Genomic DNA, 17,705 nt, shown 5'->3' with positions numbered 1-17,705 from the left:
AAGAAGTGCAGGTGAGAAAAACAAAGGAAAACCTCCCCCATATGATCCTCAATGGCTTTAGTGTGTTTAAAAAACATGTGTGAAACCTTAATTCTTGCTTTATTTCCATCAGACTTGTCTCAAGCGAATACGATTGGACATGCCGTTGACACATGACGATTTCATAGGCAAAGACGGTAAGATACAAATGTCACTATCCAGGGCATCTTTACAGTAATACACCAAACACTAGGTGGAAAACAATGGAAGTGTCTTTTTGAAGTAACAACGGGTATGATAATGTTATTACTACAGAAGAGCCTTGACTTGTCATGTTCCTAAACAAACGTAGTGATTCACAGGCTGAGTGACTTTCTCAATTCATCCAGGTGAGGAGGGGGAGGAAGCAGTACGGAGAGAAGACCCAGACCCAGACCCGTTCGGAGATGGAGGTTTCGCTGACGAACCCCCAAGACTGATCCACTCCACCCCAGCCCCCGCCCCCGCTCCCACGGCCCTCCCCTCCCTGACCGAGGAGCAGCAGAGACGTATGGAGCTGAACAAACAGTTGGCCCTGGAGAGAAGACTGGCGCGTATGCAACAGCACACAGGTCAGTCACCCAACCACACCCAGAAGGACATTTTGACAGGGTAGAAAATGTATTTGTAGTTCGAAACAGTAAAAAAAAAAATAAAAAACACCAGTGGGTTATTTTCCTGAAAGCTGTTGTACCTTTAAAATCATCTTGGGTTCATGTGGGCAGCGGGCTACAGGGAACTCATCCAATATCTCAATTCCTCTGCCGACACTTGATTGACTTTGCCATACCCGATATAGAGATTGAATTGCAGACATTTAACCAAATGACCTCAGTTGGAAAGGGTATGTTGAGGAATACAGTTATGCATTGGTTAATCTTAATTAATTATTTATGAATTAATTAATTAATTGGGGCGGCGGTAGCTAGAGGTTAGAGAGGCCGGCTAGCACTCGGAAGGCCGCTGGTTCGATGCCCACCTCAGGAGGGAGCTTGCATGTGCCGTTGAGCATGGCACTTAACCCCTAATTGCTCCAGGGGCGCCAAATATGGCTGACTCTGTGCCTAGAGCAATAATACCAAATTCCAACAATTGACTGACAAGTTCAAACAAGATCTCCCTCCCTCCTCAGAGGCCTCCCAGACCGCGACTCTGAGTCAGTGAGCTGAGGAACCCTCCACCAGCTCCTCATCACACTTCTCCAGTCAGAGGAACCATCAAGAAGACAATGTTGATGATGATGATGATGATGATTTGGACCGCAGCCCAAAGAACAGACCCCTAGACAAAGGCTCTCTGCTGGAGCCAGACTCCCCAGTGTGTGAGAGGAGAGACACCAGCAACAACCCTATTCCTGAACTGAGCAACAGCCAGGAACACAGCGACTGACACACACACACACACACACACACACACACACACACACACACACACACACACACCATCAAGGTACCTTGAGAGGACTACCAACCAAGCTACGGATGTTTTTTCCTGTTCTACAAAAATGCCATGATGAAAGCCAAACACCATGTTGGATTGAAGAGTTGATATACTGTTTGTTTTGACAATTCACTTGAAGGGGCCTTAATGATGTTTCCTCAAACCATGTTTGTCCTTATGTGTAAGGATGCTGTTGCGCAAAGAGCTAACTTTGATTATGCTTTTTCATGTGTTTCTTTTTTTTTTCTTTTTTTTCCCATCAAACATTTCTTGTTGTCAATAAAAGTATTTTAAAAATCCTTTAAAAAAAAATCAGGGTCTATTGCTCTGTCACCTAGCATTTTGGAGTTTAGCTTGCAACGTCGCGAGCGTGTTAGCGACTAAATTACAGTAACTTCCTCTTATACGTTTTGGTAACGGCCCTGGTAACAATCTATGCCACTTGCAAAGAAGATAAGGGTTAGTTCAACCTTATGTTGCGGTGTTTGCTCAATTTGATGTTTGACACTGGTCAGAGTAGATCCAGTTCACATTGGGAAGGATCAATGCTTTGGTAGGTAGCCTAGAGGTTAGAGAGGCTGGCTAGCAGTTGGCTGGCTAGTTTGATCCCTGCCTCAGGAGGGAGCTTGCATGTGGCCTTGAGCAAGGCACTTAACCCCTAATTGCTCTAGGGGTGCCGAATATGGGTGATTGCAGGGCAAATAAATCAGTAAAAAAAAATGCAAAGCTCTTCATAGCACATTTCAATGTAGTACACCTCCAACATACCTGTCTAAACTCAGAGAGCAAATGACACTATGGAAAGATAAAAGGTAAAACACACAAGTCCATCTGATTTAAGGAATGAATGAGAGAAGCGGTGGGAATGCTTTTTATTTTATTTGAAATGCCGAGAAGTTTTGGGATTTTTTTTAGTTATTTTTTTTTAAAATAATCGGTATCCTCAGAGCCCCAGGTACTCCTTTGGGGATAATAGCCTGTGAAAGAAAGAAAAAAGTCATTTACACTGTTACTTCAGTCAAGCTGCATGTTACTGTAAAGAACACATTTTAAGTTCAGGAAATAATGAATATATATGTTTTCTGCATTACACAGAAAGCAGTAAACCAAAGGTGAAAATGTCTAAAACGGGTCTTAAAATAGCTGGGAGGGTCTTACCTAAACAGGCAACTCTCCTGATATGGGACACAGCATTTCCCAGAAGACCATGGCCCTTCTCCTTGGTAGCTGTAGAGACATTAAAAAACACATTACTCTCTGTCTGTTAAAAGCAGTCATAACCATAATGTAACTCAACGCAGAAGAGAGAAAACAAATGGCTCAAATAAGTACTGACTCTCCAGTGTCTTGGGGATGGGCGCCATGGTTGTTGCGGGGTCCATCATTGTTGCGGGGTCCATTGGGTCCAGCAGCGCTCCAGGTCCCTGTCCTGGACCCGTGGAGGCCATTACACTGGGGTTCAGAAGTTCGGGGGACCTCCTCACTGGACATATTGTTACTAGGAAAAAACATGATAAAATGTTCGTCAACATCACCACGGTCATTACAGTCAGCACTCGAGTTGAGGGGGGATGAGGGGGGATGGCATCCCCTCTGAAATAAAAACAGTAAAAATCACCCCCCTTCTAAAACTGCCATCCCCCCTTTCCACCCCTTATGTCATTCTATCAATGAACGTGGTATTACTGCTATTTCAACATTTAGTTTTGCGCATATTGAGTAAAATACTGTGGGCGAGGGGGCACGCGCACACATGCAATGACATTTTTACCAAGTCACTGACGCTGTGGGGATGCTAAAATTGTCCCCATATGATAAAATCCACCATCCCCCCCCTGATTTTCTTTTACAACTTGAGTACTGATTACAGTCATTACAGACTGAAAAAAAAACATGATCAAATTATCGTCATCATCACCACAGTCATTATAATCATTACAGACTGACTGGGTGTAAGGAGTTAAGCCACAGCAGTAATTACCGTACCTGCACTCCTAGAGTGTATGTGTCCTGGAGTGGTAGATGGAGGATCCCACAGACAGCAAGAATTCATGACGGGAACCATCTTAAGGGCAGCTGTCGTTGGTGGAGCCATCATTGGTGGAGGTGATGGAAAGGGCATGCTCTGTGAAAAATAATTATATAAATAAAATCTGCTCAATGAAACTAACCTGAATGAGTTGGATAAAAAGCAATGCTTGTACAGTTAGAATATGACTGCTGTAAGATGATAGTTAAATGTGGACCTTAAGGTGTAGCTGGATCTAAATCCTGCCCCTTGTCCTCTGATGAAGCGCATGTTTTACCCCTGTGTGTAGTAATCTGGGGTCTCACCTCAAGGCAGGTTTTTGGTCGAACTCCCAGCTGTTGTGGAGGCTCAACACCCAGAGCGCCAATCTCCAGCAGATCCCACTTATATAGGGGGTTGGTGTCAGGGAGCTGTTGGGGATTAAATGCCTTCAAGAAGGCAAACTGTGTCGGGGTCACAGTGTTTTTGGCCACTGCCTTATCCAGAACCATCATGGGCATTGTCCAGGCGATCTCCACCTGAACCATCATGGGCGATGTCCTCCTCACCATGGAGAGGGCCTTTGGAAGGAGCTCCACCTTCCAGAGGCACGTTTTAGTGTCAAGCTGTTGTGGAGGCTCAACCTCCTGACTAAGAAGCTCCACCTCATCCCTCTGTGGAGGGGTAGATTGGGGCTCCCAACCTTCCCTCTGTGGAGGTGGTACAACCTCAGGGGCTGTCATGATGTCCTGGGGCTCTGCCTTGGCCTCATCAACAGACTGGAGGGTCTGGTGGAGGGTTATTTCCTCCACACCTGTAGCCACACCCATAGCCCATGTAGCCCATGTAGCACAACATCTCCAGATCCCACTTTGATGGGGGGTCGGCGTCAGGGAGGATGTCCCCCTGGTCCCTCTGTTGGGGATTAAATGTTGTATAGAAGGCAAACTGTGTCGTGCTGTCTGAGAGTTGACACCTGTCATGGGAGGTGTGTTTACCACTGACAGGGCCTTTGGGAGGAGCTCCACCTCTTTCCTCTGGGGAGGGGTAACAACCTCCGGTGCTGTGTCTTCATCCCTGTGGGTAAAGAGGAGGACACTGGGAATCTCCACCTCTGGTAGGAGCTCCACCTCATCCCTCATCATCGTCCGATGGAGGGTCATTTTCTCAACAAGGACACTGGGAATCTCCACCTCATCCCACTGTGGAGGGGTACATGCCTCTTTGGCCTCATCAACAGACTGGAGGGTCTGGTGGAGGGTCATTTCCTCAATGAGGACGCTGGGCATCTTCACCTCAACCGTCATGGGAGGTGTCCTCACCATGGAGAGGGCCTCTGGAAGGAGCTCCACCTCATCCCTCTGTGGAGGGGTACATGCCTCTTTGGCCCTGGGGCCCTCTTCTCTCTGAGGAGGTGGTTCAACCTCAGGGGCTGTCATGATGTCTTGGGGCTCTGCCTTGGGCTCATCAACAGACTGGGGGGTCTGGTGAAGGGTCATTTCCTCCATGAGGACACTGGGGATCTTCACCTCAACTGTCATGGGAGGTGTCCTCACCATGGAGAAGGACTCTGGAAGGAGCTCTAGCTCATCCCTCTGTGGAGGGGAAGCAACTTCCAGGCTTGTGTCTTCGTCCCTGGGGGTAAAGAGGAAAACACTGGGAATCTCCACCTCTGGTAGGAGCTCCACCTCATCCCTCACCATCGTCCGATGGAGGGTTTTCTCAACAAGGACACTGGGAATCTTCACCTCATCCGTCATGGGAGGTGTCCTCACCATGGAGAGGGCCTCTGGAAGAAGCTCCACCTCATCCCTCTGTGGAGGGGTAGATTGGGGCTCATAACCATCCGTCTGTGGAGGGATACATGCTTCTTTGGCCCTGGGGCCCTCTTCTCTCTGAGGAGGGGGTACAACCTCAGGGGCCGTCATGATGTCCTGGGGCTCTGCCTTGGCCTCATCAACAGACTGGAGGGTCTGGTGGAGGGTCATTTCCTCCACGAGGACACTGGGGATCTTCACCTCACCTGTCAAGGGAGGCGTCCTCACCATGGAGAGGGGCTCTGAGGAGAGCTCCACCTCATCCCTCTCTAGAGAGATTATCTGTGGGTGGTTCTCATTTGAGACAGACTTTGGTCAAAGTCAAAAATAAGAACAATTAGTCCAAAACAATGAAACATACAGTTGATATCATAGTAAGTGACACACTCATATTATGATAAAAACCTGCACACAATATTTGCATGCTGTATTGATTGAGAATGTTTATTTTGGTCCCTTTACAATTCATAATACAGATATAAAAAATGTACACAGTCACAATGCGTAACACCAGGACCAAAAAGGTGTAGGCTGAAGCCATGGCTTATTGCGCCTACCCTTTTTACATGTATGGGTTTTTCCCCATGAGTACATAATCAAAACATTGAAACTTTTATAAACAAAAATTCACTTACGCATCTTAACAGAAAACTCAAAAGTACCAAACAAAAAACTATATTAATGCACCTAACCTTTTTACATTAGTGGTTTTCCCCTTATGAGTGCATAATCAAGACATAGAAACATTTATAAACACATTTTTACTTACAAAAATACCAAACAAAACTATATTTATACCTCTGTTTTATACTTGTTAATCATCTTATTTTTTTGTAATTTCTTTAATCCTTTTAGTGTACTACACATTTTCATTTCCTTTTCAAAAGTATTCCATAAGTTAACTCCTTTAACTGTTATACATCTTTGTTTTGCATTTGTTCTACTCTTTGTTTTCATAAACATACATATTCCTCTGAGTTCGTAATTACTCTGTCTAACTTGAAACAGTCTCTGGATACAGTCTGGAAGCATCTTATTTTTTACTTTATACATTACTTGTGCCATTTTGAAGTCCAAAATGTATCAATACATACAAATGTCACCATTATCAATATCACCACCACGATAATTACACTCAGAGTTATTGACATTGTTATTGACATGTCTGGCTATTAGGACATTACATTAAATTACATATCCTGTATGAGACTCATCTGACTACCTTTTGAAGGGTGAGCAGCAGACTGTCCATCGACTCTAAGGTGAGCAGCAGACTGTCCATCGACTCTAACCCTGATGTTCCACGTTCTGAGGCTTGTCCTCCAGACTCTTGGGGCGTGACTGAAGGACCAGTAGGCTGGCCAGACGGTACCTCATTCCCAGGGGCCACTGGGTAATAATAATGGTAATGATTGTTGATCACACCATAGTTATGCAGACTGTCCATCGACTCTAACCCTGATGTTCCACGTTCTGAGGCTTGTCCTCCAGACTCTTGGGGCGTGACTGAAGGACCAGTAGGCTGGCCAGACGGTACCTCATTCCCAGGGGCCACTGGGTAATAATAATGGTAATGATTGTTGATCACACCATAGTTATGGTTGATGTTCTGCAGTGCACCCCCACCAGTCTGGCTCCATGTAAAAAAAAAAAAAAAAAAAGGAAACGGAGAAGAGGGTTGATACTCAGTCTTCAGATAAGGGGGTATCAATCATTATACATTATAATAACAGTTAGTTCCGACTAAGTAATTTGATTGGACAAGAGGCATTCCACGAGTGCCGATATACAGTATAACAGTACTGGGACTTTTAACTAATCACTCCGCCGCACAGGTGTTCTACTAAATGTTATAATTAGACTACATGTTTGTGTTCAGGTTACTAGGCAACAGTGCAGTTGACGTTCAGTTGTGGAACAATTTTTTGTTGGCGGAGCCAAAATAAATGATTAAATAAACAAACAAATCATAATCTGTTGTCGCTTATTACTGTTAACTAATAAATTGCGCTCTAGAACTGTTAAAAAATAAAACAAGTATAAAAGCAATATCACACTTGTGGTCGTGTTGTTATACTGAATATCAGCACTCCCTCTCGTGTGATAATGCTTAATTAAGACTCATCAGGAGTAGTGTGTGTAATGCTTACCTCCAACATCGTCTTGTCTCCTGTGGTTTTGAGCGTTACGTGCTCTGCTTTGCCCGTCAACAGGACACCGTCCTCCCCCACACTGCAAAAAGTACATCTAAGTAAGATGAAATATCTTAAATCAAGGCAATATATGCTTGTTTTCTGTCCGACTGCACTAGTTTTAAATTGTCCTGTTCTGTTGGCAGGTAATTTAGCTTATTTTAAGTAATATATCCCCCATTTTATAGTCAGTGTTTGAGGTTTGATTACTCACGGGAGTGGTATCCATGATAGGCCACTGGCCACCTCCTCTAAGGCAGCTGTGTCTTCTTGGTTTGTAAAGTAGGGGGCATTGAAATGATGCTCTCTCTTGTAGTAGATATGTAATGACACAGTAGTAGTATATTTTCTATCTCTCTAACTGATCTTCATCTGCAACAGAGTGATCTCAAAGAAGAACGACACTAATTCTAATGTGTCATTTTGCCATTTATGTGTCAGAACGACACTAATTCTAATGTGTCATTTTGCCATTTATGTGTCATAATAAGCCAATTTCGCCAGTGGATTATGACGCGTCGACATAACCACGCCCCCCGCTCGGTTCATGGGTCTACAAATCAATTTCATTTGAATAGATTCTCCCTAATTAATTACAGTTATTAACTAACATACACTCACCTGCGCATCAGCTGGTCATTGAGCATATTTGCCTCAGTTGGTCTGAGTCTATTCTCAAAATGCGGTCGAGGACAAGAGCCTTTAGCAGACCTAGTCTAATTGATATAGGAAAAGTGCTATACAAATAAGTTATTATTATTATTATTATTACAAGACTAAAAAATCCCTCACTCACATGCTTCATTTCCTCAGAACGTTAGTAACTATAAATGGTTTGAAGTATGTGAATTAGCGTTATTTTTGGTGTAGGCTGCTTGTATAAGAGTGTGCCTATAATAGCGGAGGTATTGATTGATTGATTGAAAACTTTATTAGAAGATTTGCAGAAGTAGGTACATGAAAGTACATATTACATACACGGTCAACTAACAGGATAAAAACCCAAGAAAGCCACTGGCTTATTTCAATTGGGGTCCTTGATTCTCAATTCATCGTCATCGGTAAACATTATGAAAATTGATGTTCACAGAAATAGTGATAGAAAATGAATTGAAACTCATAGATGCAGTCTCTCTCTGATCCAACGTGATGTTTTCGCCACAAGACACTCTGCTAATAATTCAAAGATGACATGAGTACACAAGTAGTGTTCTTGTCGTTGTTTTGATTGACAGCACAGTGAATACGGTTTAGGAAATAAATAAATTCATCATTAGCAAGAGGTTGCATGGTTTTATTCATGGTTTTATTCATTCATGCAAATTGGAGGAAAGATAATTATCCACACTTCTGCATAAAACCACTAACAATAAAGTGGTTTATAACTTTATGAATTCAATTTAAGAACATTACCCAAAAAGGGTAGAGGGGAGTGATGGTGTAGGAATTTAATTCCAGTGCTTGCTGTCAAATATGCAATACATTCGTTTTTTTTTTACTGCTGTTCAACAACTATCTCCACTGTACTTATATTTTAGACACACTCCACATGGTGGAAATTAAAGGGAATTTCTGGACTTTCTCAATTATTATTCAAGGATGTAAATTCAGCCATGATGTATTCCTATGGGAAACATCCACTTGTTTTAAAAGGGAAGATTTAACATGAATTAAAAGCCCATATTATCCAGCCTGCATTGGAAAGCAAGAAACACAAATGAAGCATTAAAGGCACAACCTGGGTTTTGTTTTGTTTTTCATTTAAATGTTTAGGCAGAATATTACTTATAAATGTCTAATGAGCGTAGTACAACTGTCTCACCTTAATAGCATCCAAAATCAAAAGTTAACTAACCCTTCCCCTGCCAAACAGTGGGGTGCAAAGATTTGGGCACTCCTGGTTTAAATGTCTGTTACAATTAATCTCCAAGTGATTGAAAGCAAACCTGAACACTAAATGCTACAAAGTTAAACATGACACCTTTCTGCCAATTTTAAAGCAAGGTTTCTTTTTTATTATAATAAAAAACGTTTTACTCCAAGGTGATTTACTCGGCTTCAATGAGTCAGGTGAATATAATTCTAGGGTTGAACTATATATTCTGAAGTAACTCCATGCCTTCTAAAGTATCCGTATATATTATTGAAAATCTGTGGAGAAATCTCAAACATGCCGTGCATGCAAGAAGGCCGAAGAATATTTCTGAGCAAGAGGTGTTCTGCCAGGAAGAATTCCAAAAACAAGAATTGAAAGACTCTTACTAGGCTACAGGAAGTGTTTGCAAGCTGTTATAGTTGCCCGAGGAGTAGTTACAAACTACTAGCTGACAGGGTTCCCAAACCTTTGCACAAGGCCTTTTTCCTTGTTTTATTATTTTGAAACTGTAAAAAGTTTAAAGATAAAAATGTATCTTACTTTAAAATGTGATGAAATGTGTCATGTTTAACTTTGTACCATTTAGAGGTTAGGTTTGCTTCTTTTCACTTAGATATTAATTGTAAAAGGCATTTTGACTAGGGGTGCCCACCCCACTGTATAATACCCAAACTAGAAGCTGCCAGAAATGTGGCTGAAAAACCAATTAAGAATTGCACCAGAAGAAACCAGCATGCCAAGAAACATCAATCAAAAAACTCTACAGATACTATACATTTCTCCCTGAGATTGACTGGGATTTAGAGTTCCCAAAGCTACTGTGAAAATGTACCCTTTAAACCATACATCTATTGTATTCTAGAAACTAGTTGATAGTTTTTGATCATTGATAAGTGATAGATGGCAAAAAAATAATTTTTAAATCAGCATTTATCAAAAAATAATAATGATTAACACGACGCTATAATCTTTAAAATCGTCCCAGAGACGAAATGTACATCGTAAGTACCCCCTGCTGGATTGGAGGTCAGAGTCACTGTTAGAGGCAGGAGAAGTGTGGTGGTGGTGGTACTTCATCTAACTCTGTACGTGTATGTGTCTAACAGAGATCTTTGAGGTCAGTGTGCTGGTTAAGTTGGCTGCTGTAGGAGGACTCCCAGTCCCTTTCGAACACGGCCTGCAGCTGTGACTGGAACGTGCCACCAAGCGATTGGGACGCAGTTTGGTTCACCACCAGCCCCGACCCGGCAGTGGTCACAAAGTAGTCCCCAGACCAGTTAGAGGTACTTTGAGAACACAAGACCAGACCAGTTAGAGGTACCTTGAGAACACAAGACCAGAACAGTTAGAGGTACCTTGAGAACACAAGGAAACAAGATGCCTTAGAGCTGATAGATGGGATCTGTTACACTGGATTTCAATAAAGAATCTGCGTAAAATGAAAAATGAAATGAAAATTTCCTATTTGTGTAAAGTCGACACATAAAATACGCTCAACATCTATGCCTAGAGATACAATGGGTGATGCTTCAAATGATATCTGAGCAAACAGGTTTTTATTTCAGATAGGGTTGGGGACAATTGAATTTCAATGCAGTTGATTCAGGAAGTATTACTATTATTTTTTTTAATCAATGATTGCTAAAAGGGCATTCATTTTCAGTGAACTCTCAATAAATTGGAAAAAATGAATTGTTTTCAAATATTGGAAGTGTGAACTCAAATCACAAATTCAAATTGACCTTAACCCTGTTTTTGAGAGAGTGAATCAGTGGTCTAACAATGATTCACAATGCTTCCTAAGGATGACTTAGGATGACTTTGATCTCACTAATGTTGATATATCTCACTACTGTTGAGTCTAGGAGAGAGGTGTATTACCTATGTAGGCAACCTTGTCTGTCACCATGTACTTGTTGTGGTTAACTCTGGCGAAGGGTATTTCCTTTTGCTTGGGATTGGCTGGCACAACGAAGATTTTCTGGAAAATAGAGAAGCAGAAATGGTACCATAAGCTCTTTTTAAATGTGACATCCTGTGCCCAATGACTTGCCCATATTGTGCCTAAACGTGTCATACTCTCAACCAAGCAACCAACACATACATCTCTGCTTACAACCTAAAGAAGACACTGTTCAACACCCAAACACTCCATCCTTTCTGGACGTAGCTTATTAACAACATAAACAAAACAATGTCGATGAATCATCAACATGAGGATTATGTCTAAAAACTAACGTACAGTAAAGTGACAAAATAAGAAAGCAACTCTTAAGTCTAGGCCTACTCACCACCTGGATGTCCAGCCTTCTCTTGGGTTCCTGGACCGAGGCCAGGGAGCGCAGGAAGGGCAGCATGATAGGCTGTGTGCTGGCCCAGCAGCTGATCAGCAGACGCACGCGCACACGCTTCTCATATGCCACTCGCCTCAGCTGAGTGTCAATGTCGGCCCAGTACCTGCAGAGGGCGCCAGACCCACAGGGTTAGGGCCCAGAGATGGGGCTTTATTCATTCCATAACAGACAAACGCTCTAGGAGCCTTTTTACAAGACATGCTGGTAGGTAGAGCCATCTGACCAATGAGCTAGAGTAAGACTAATGAGCTAGAATAATACTCTCCATCAGCTTTGCCTCTCCACAACTTCAACTTTACCTCCAGGAACACTTATCATTGAACAATACTACTAGGCAATTGTTTGTCACACATTTTTATATTTATATCAATCTATTAATTTTGGCTTTATTAGACTAAACATTCCTGAGTCTGAGGCCTGCAAACTTACTTACTGCAAAAAGAAGCTGTTAATGAGTTCATGGGCATTGGGAGGAATGCCTCTCGGTGAGCAACGAGATCCATTTGGGGCATTATTTCCCTTTTTGGCTCAAGAGCGGAGGCTCTCTAGAATGTAACTTCCTAAGCAAAGTGGTAAGCAAAACTGACTTTAGATGGCTGCATAAGGGCTAATTCCCCAGTCTCCCTGAACTTAAAGTGGCAGTGAAGTTCCCTAGGAGGCTGACTGACCGTTTGGGGTGTGAGAACTCTGTGGTGGGGAGATAGTTCATGACAACAATGTAGACAAACTGCTGTGCGTCCTCCATGACACTCAGGATGGACTGAAGGTCTTCGGTCCTCCCCGCGGCACAGAAGGATGGTGGGGAGCTCTGGGGAGGCAGGATATTGTTGTTAGCATGTGGGTAGTTATAAAGGGATAGTTCACGACACTACACGACACAGACATTATCAGCAGCAACATTTCTTTGCAAGAACTATCCCCACACATAGCGTTGGGGAGACATACTATAGTAAATACACTATAATAATATACATAATAATATCATAATATTAAATCACAGAATGGACCTATCGCTAAGCCACGCCCCCTTTGAAAACTCGGACAAACAAACAACGCTTCACTGGCATTGACTGACTGACCGACCGTGACTGAATGACATTCAATGACTTACAATGGCGGGAGTTGGCAAATTTCTGATTTCTGATTTACCACAGCAAGTAATAGACATGTTTTTTTGAAGATGACAAGAATATTTAGTCTCGAAGCTTTTCACCATCAGATATTAGCGAGTTGTTTGTCCGAGTTTTCTGCTTGTTGTGACTTTTGCTGTGATATGATTGGACAATTTCTATTCTGGTGCATCACGTGGCTTCGTGATAGATCCATTCCCTCAGGTCTTACAGATAGATAGACGCTGGAGGCCGTGCCGTTGAGTGGCAGCTGCATGGGCGTGTCCTTGTTGTAGGCGGTGGAGTAGCTGCTGGGCCAGGGGGAGGGGATACTGATGACGTCACTCTGGCCCAGATACCAGTAGGCCTCGAAGATCTTCCCCAGGTCTTCAGCCAAGCAGCTGCAGTTGTACACCACGGCTCCCAGCTCCTTCACCTGAGCAGGGACACAAGAGAAGACATACGTTTCCCAGTGTTTCAACCAACACTGATCTTTAGAGGTATTATTTTCAGAATCAATGGCTATATAAAGTCCTAAAAATGTATGTACCAATCCTAGATAGACCCAATTCCATTAAGTCTGTCCTGCTTGGGGGTGTCGTCCTTGGAGGCTCGGCCAACCAGCAGGGTTAGTTTGCGGTGACAGTAATCAGCCAGGTCCAGGACCGAGTCACCAGCTGCCTCACAGGAATCCTGTAACCACGGCACCACACACAAACTGTATTCAGTGGCATCCTATGATACACACGTGTGTTTGATACCATTCCTCATTCCGTACCATGCATTAGAATGAGCCCATCCTCCAATTTCTACCTCCACCGGCCAACCCTGCACCTCACTCATGGTTCGATTATAATTTACACAGTTAAAGTACACATATAAAATATACATAGAGCTTCACAATGATCTCGAGATGTAAAAAAAAAAAAAGCAAACTGCAAACATTGCTAGTGTTGTGCTGAGGCGTATGTAAACTACTGCTCACCTTATGATACATAACTGTTTCCAGAAGGTTTATGATTGAAACCTCGTGGCGAATCTGAATGTCAGACAATAGAGCAGAAGAAACAATGGAATGAACTGTCAGTATAACAACGACATCAGCATGTGAATTCACAGAATGTCAGTGGAGGTAGGAGGTGGTGCATTCCTTGCATTACACTGAGCCCCGTCCTCCGATTTCTACCTCCACCAGCCTCCACTGTAATATGATCACAACAGAGGTCAGACACGGTTTCTCCTCTCACCACAGAGGAAACGTGCTCTTCGGATCGAAGTCCCGAAGCTGACAAAGAATAGGAAACACTTTTTGTTTCCAAACCTCCACCAGAATCATCTCATGGACCAAGGTGGGGATCTGGGGAAGAGGGGAAAAGGAGAATGAATTTTGTCAATGGAACCAGCCAGGGCAATGAGTGGTCTTATAATTGATCCTTCCTTCCTTTCTAGACTGAATGAAATCACTGATCTGATTATGACTCGATGGGTGAAGGCAATGCATGCTGTGCAAAGCGTGTTTAAACTAAACCCAATCCAAGCTAATTGATTATGTTACTTCAAGGGGGAGGAAGGAAGGAAGGACGCATCGTTAGAGTATTCGAACGGGCCCCATCATTGGAAGCACACTACTAGTGTTATTATCATTATTATACTTGAATTATTCCAATTGGAACAAGATCGCCTGACTGTCTTAAGACATTGATATTCTGTGTCTTAAGACACCTCAAGATGGCTCAGATGTCAATATGGCTCTTATGTCTTAAGTGAGTGCATGAGTGCATGTCTTCAGGTTAGGTCTTAAGACGACTTAAGACAATCTTGACAGACAAAATGTCTTATTTTGGTTAATTAAGACATCTTAAGACATCTCAAGAAGACAAGGTGATGGCTGGGTATGTGGCTCTAACAGAGAGACGTTGACCTCTCACCTTCCCGTGCGACACCAGGAGCTCCTTGATGAACTCGTCCTGCGTGAATGAAGCGTTTACTATCGCTTGCATGTTGAGCTTTTCGATATACTCGTGTTGTCTGAACCACAGTCTAACCACAGACACTCTAACCACATACACTCTAACCACAGACACTCTAACCACAGACACTTACCACAGACACTCTAACCACAGACACTCTAACCACAGACAGTCTAACCACAGACACACTCACCACAGACAGTCTAACCACAGGCACTCTAACCACATACACTCTAACCACAGACACTAACCACAGACACTAACCACAGACACTCTAACCACAGACACTCAAACCACAGACACTCAAACCACAGACACTCTAACCACAGACACTCTAACTACAGACACTCTAACTACAGACACTAACCACAGACACTCTAACCACAGACACTAACCACAGACACTCTAACCACAGACACTAACCACAGACACTCAAACCACAGACACTCAAACCACAGACAGTCTAACCACAGACACTAACCACAGACACACTAACCACAGACACTCTAACCACAGACACTCTAACAACAGACACTCTAACCACAGACAGTCTAACCACAGACACTCAAACAACAGACACTCTAACCACAGACACTCTAACCACAGACACTAACCACAGACACTCTTACCACAGACACTCAAACCACAGAAACTCAAACCACAGACACCCTAACCACAGACAGTCTAACCACAGACACTCTAACCACAGACACTCTAACCACAGACACTCAAACCACAGACACTCAAACCACAGACACTCAAACCACAGACACTCAAACAACAGACACACTAACCACAGACACTCTAACCACAGACACACTAACCACAGACACTAACCACAGACACTCTAACCACTCTAACCACAGACACTCTAACCACAGACACTCTAACCACAGACAGTCTAACCACAGACACGCTAACCACAGACACTCAAACCACAGCCACTCAAACCACAGACAGTCTAACCACAGACACTAACCACAGACACACTAACCACAGACACACTAACCACAGACACTCTAACCACAGACAGTCTAACCACAGACACTCTAACCACAGACACTCAAATCACAGACACTCTAACCACAGACACTCAAACCACAGACACTCAAACCACAGACAGTCTAACCACAGACACTCTTACCACAGACAGTCTAACCACAGACACACTTACCACAGACACTCTTACCACAGACACTCTAACAACAGACACACTTACCACAGACACTCTAACCACAGACACTCTAACCACAGACACTCTTACCACAGACAGTCTAACCACAGACACATTAACCACAGACACTCTAATCACAGACAGTCTAACCACAGACACTCTAACCACAGACACTCTAACCACAGACACTCTAACCACAGACACTCTAACCACAGACACTCTTACCACAGACACTCTAACCACAGACACTCTAACCACAGACACTCAAACCACAGACACTCTAACCACAGACACTCTAACCACAGACACTCAAACCACAGACACCCAAACATTAACATGAAGCTCATTAGTATGAAGCTAATTAACATACAGCTCATTAACATACAGCTCATTAACAAATAATTGTAAATAATTCATTAATAACATAACACACACAGACACACGTATACACACAGAGACATTAGCATGAAGCTCATTAACATACAGCTCATTAACATACAGTTCATTAACATACAGCTCATTAGCATGAAGCTCATTAGCATGAAGCTCATTAACATACAGCTCATTAACATACACACACAGACACAGACACACTGAGACACACACACGCAGCTCATTAACATACAGCTCATTAACATACAGCTCATTAGCATGAAGCTCATTAGCATGAAGCTAATTAGCATGAATCTCATTAACATACAGCTCATTAACATACAGTACTGCTGCTGTACTACTGCAGGTCACACACACAACCCACTTTGACGTAAGCCACTCCCCCTAACTGTCTAAAGGCCGGTTTAGGCTTCTGCGTCGAATTTACGTGCGTAGCTTACGTAACTTCTTACGTAGGTCTCGCAATTTACACTTCTGCGTAGGCCGCGCTGCAATTACACCGTCACATCGCTAGGTGGCAGTGTGTTTTCAGCCCCTGTGCTGTGCCTCTTCCAGTTAGGAACTCAACAGAGCTCAAAGCTCTAAGCGGCATAATAGCGATCTTTTTGTTGTTATGTTGTTGTAAATAAAAGTTCTATGATGCATTGAAATGACATTAAACTAAGATAATACGATGGTTATCATAATTTTTCAAATATTTATTAATAAGTAATTACAGAAAAGGTGAATGACATTCTGTCATGACTTCCGCATTTTGGGCGACGAGAGAGTCGGAATCTTGTCTGAATCATGTGCTACCAAGCAAACCAATCACAGAGCTTACGGTTACGTGCGCTCTGACGCGTGGTTAGATTTTTTGAGAGGAGCGCGTCAAGGCTACGCAAGGGCACGTGGGACTACGTAAGCTTACGCGTAGCCTACGGCGTCGACTTTACGCAGAAGCCTAAACCGGCCTTAAGCCACTCCCACTTTGACGTAAGCCACTCCCCCTAACTGTCTAAGCCACACCCACTTTGATACAAGCTCCACCCACTTTGATACAAGCCACTCCCCCTAAGTGTCTAAGCCCCTCCCACATTGACGTAAGCCACTCCCCCTAACTGTCTAAGCCCCTCCCACATTGACATAAGCCACTCCCCCTAACTGTCTAAGCCACACCCACTTTGATACAGGCCTCTCCCACTTTGATACAAGCCACTCCCCCTAAGTGTCTAAGCCACGCCCACTTCGATACAGGCCACTCCCACTTTGATACAAGCCACTCCCCCTAAGTGTCTAAGCCACACCCACTTCGATACAGGCCACTCCCATTTTGATACACGCCACACCCACTTTGATACAGGCCACACCCACA

General features: G+C 43.3%; 1 protein-coding gene across 1 annotated transcript; it reads right to left on the bottom strand.

Moving 5' to 3' along the window:
• Nucleotides 1–10,450: 10,450 nt before the first annotated feature.
• LOC308158159 (5'-3' exonuclease PLD3-like) lies at nt 10,451–14,814 on the bottom strand (the record flags this gene model as incomplete). Its single annotated transcript, XM_080531758.1, has 7 exons — nt 10,451–10,638; nt 11,233–11,332; nt 11,643–11,808; nt 12,374–12,513; nt 13,047–13,250; nt 14,136–14,171; nt 14,743–14,814. The coding sequence occupies 7 exons, from the start codon at nt 14,812–14,814 to the stop codon at nt 10,451–10,453; spliced, it is 906 nt and encodes a 301-aa protein (XP_080387884.1).
• Nucleotides 14,815–17,705: the final 2,891 nt, after the last annotated feature.

This window comes from Nansenia antarctica (assembly GCF_963989245.1).
Source record: "Nansenia antarctica genome assembly, chromosome: 5".
In the NCBI taxonomy this organism is placed as follows: domain Eukaryota; kingdom Metazoa; phylum Chordata; class Actinopteri; order Argentiniformes; family Microstomatidae; genus Nansenia; species Nansenia antarctica.
Note: the sequence above shows the minus strand (reverse complement) of the source record. Positions and strands in the feature narration are given on the sequence as shown.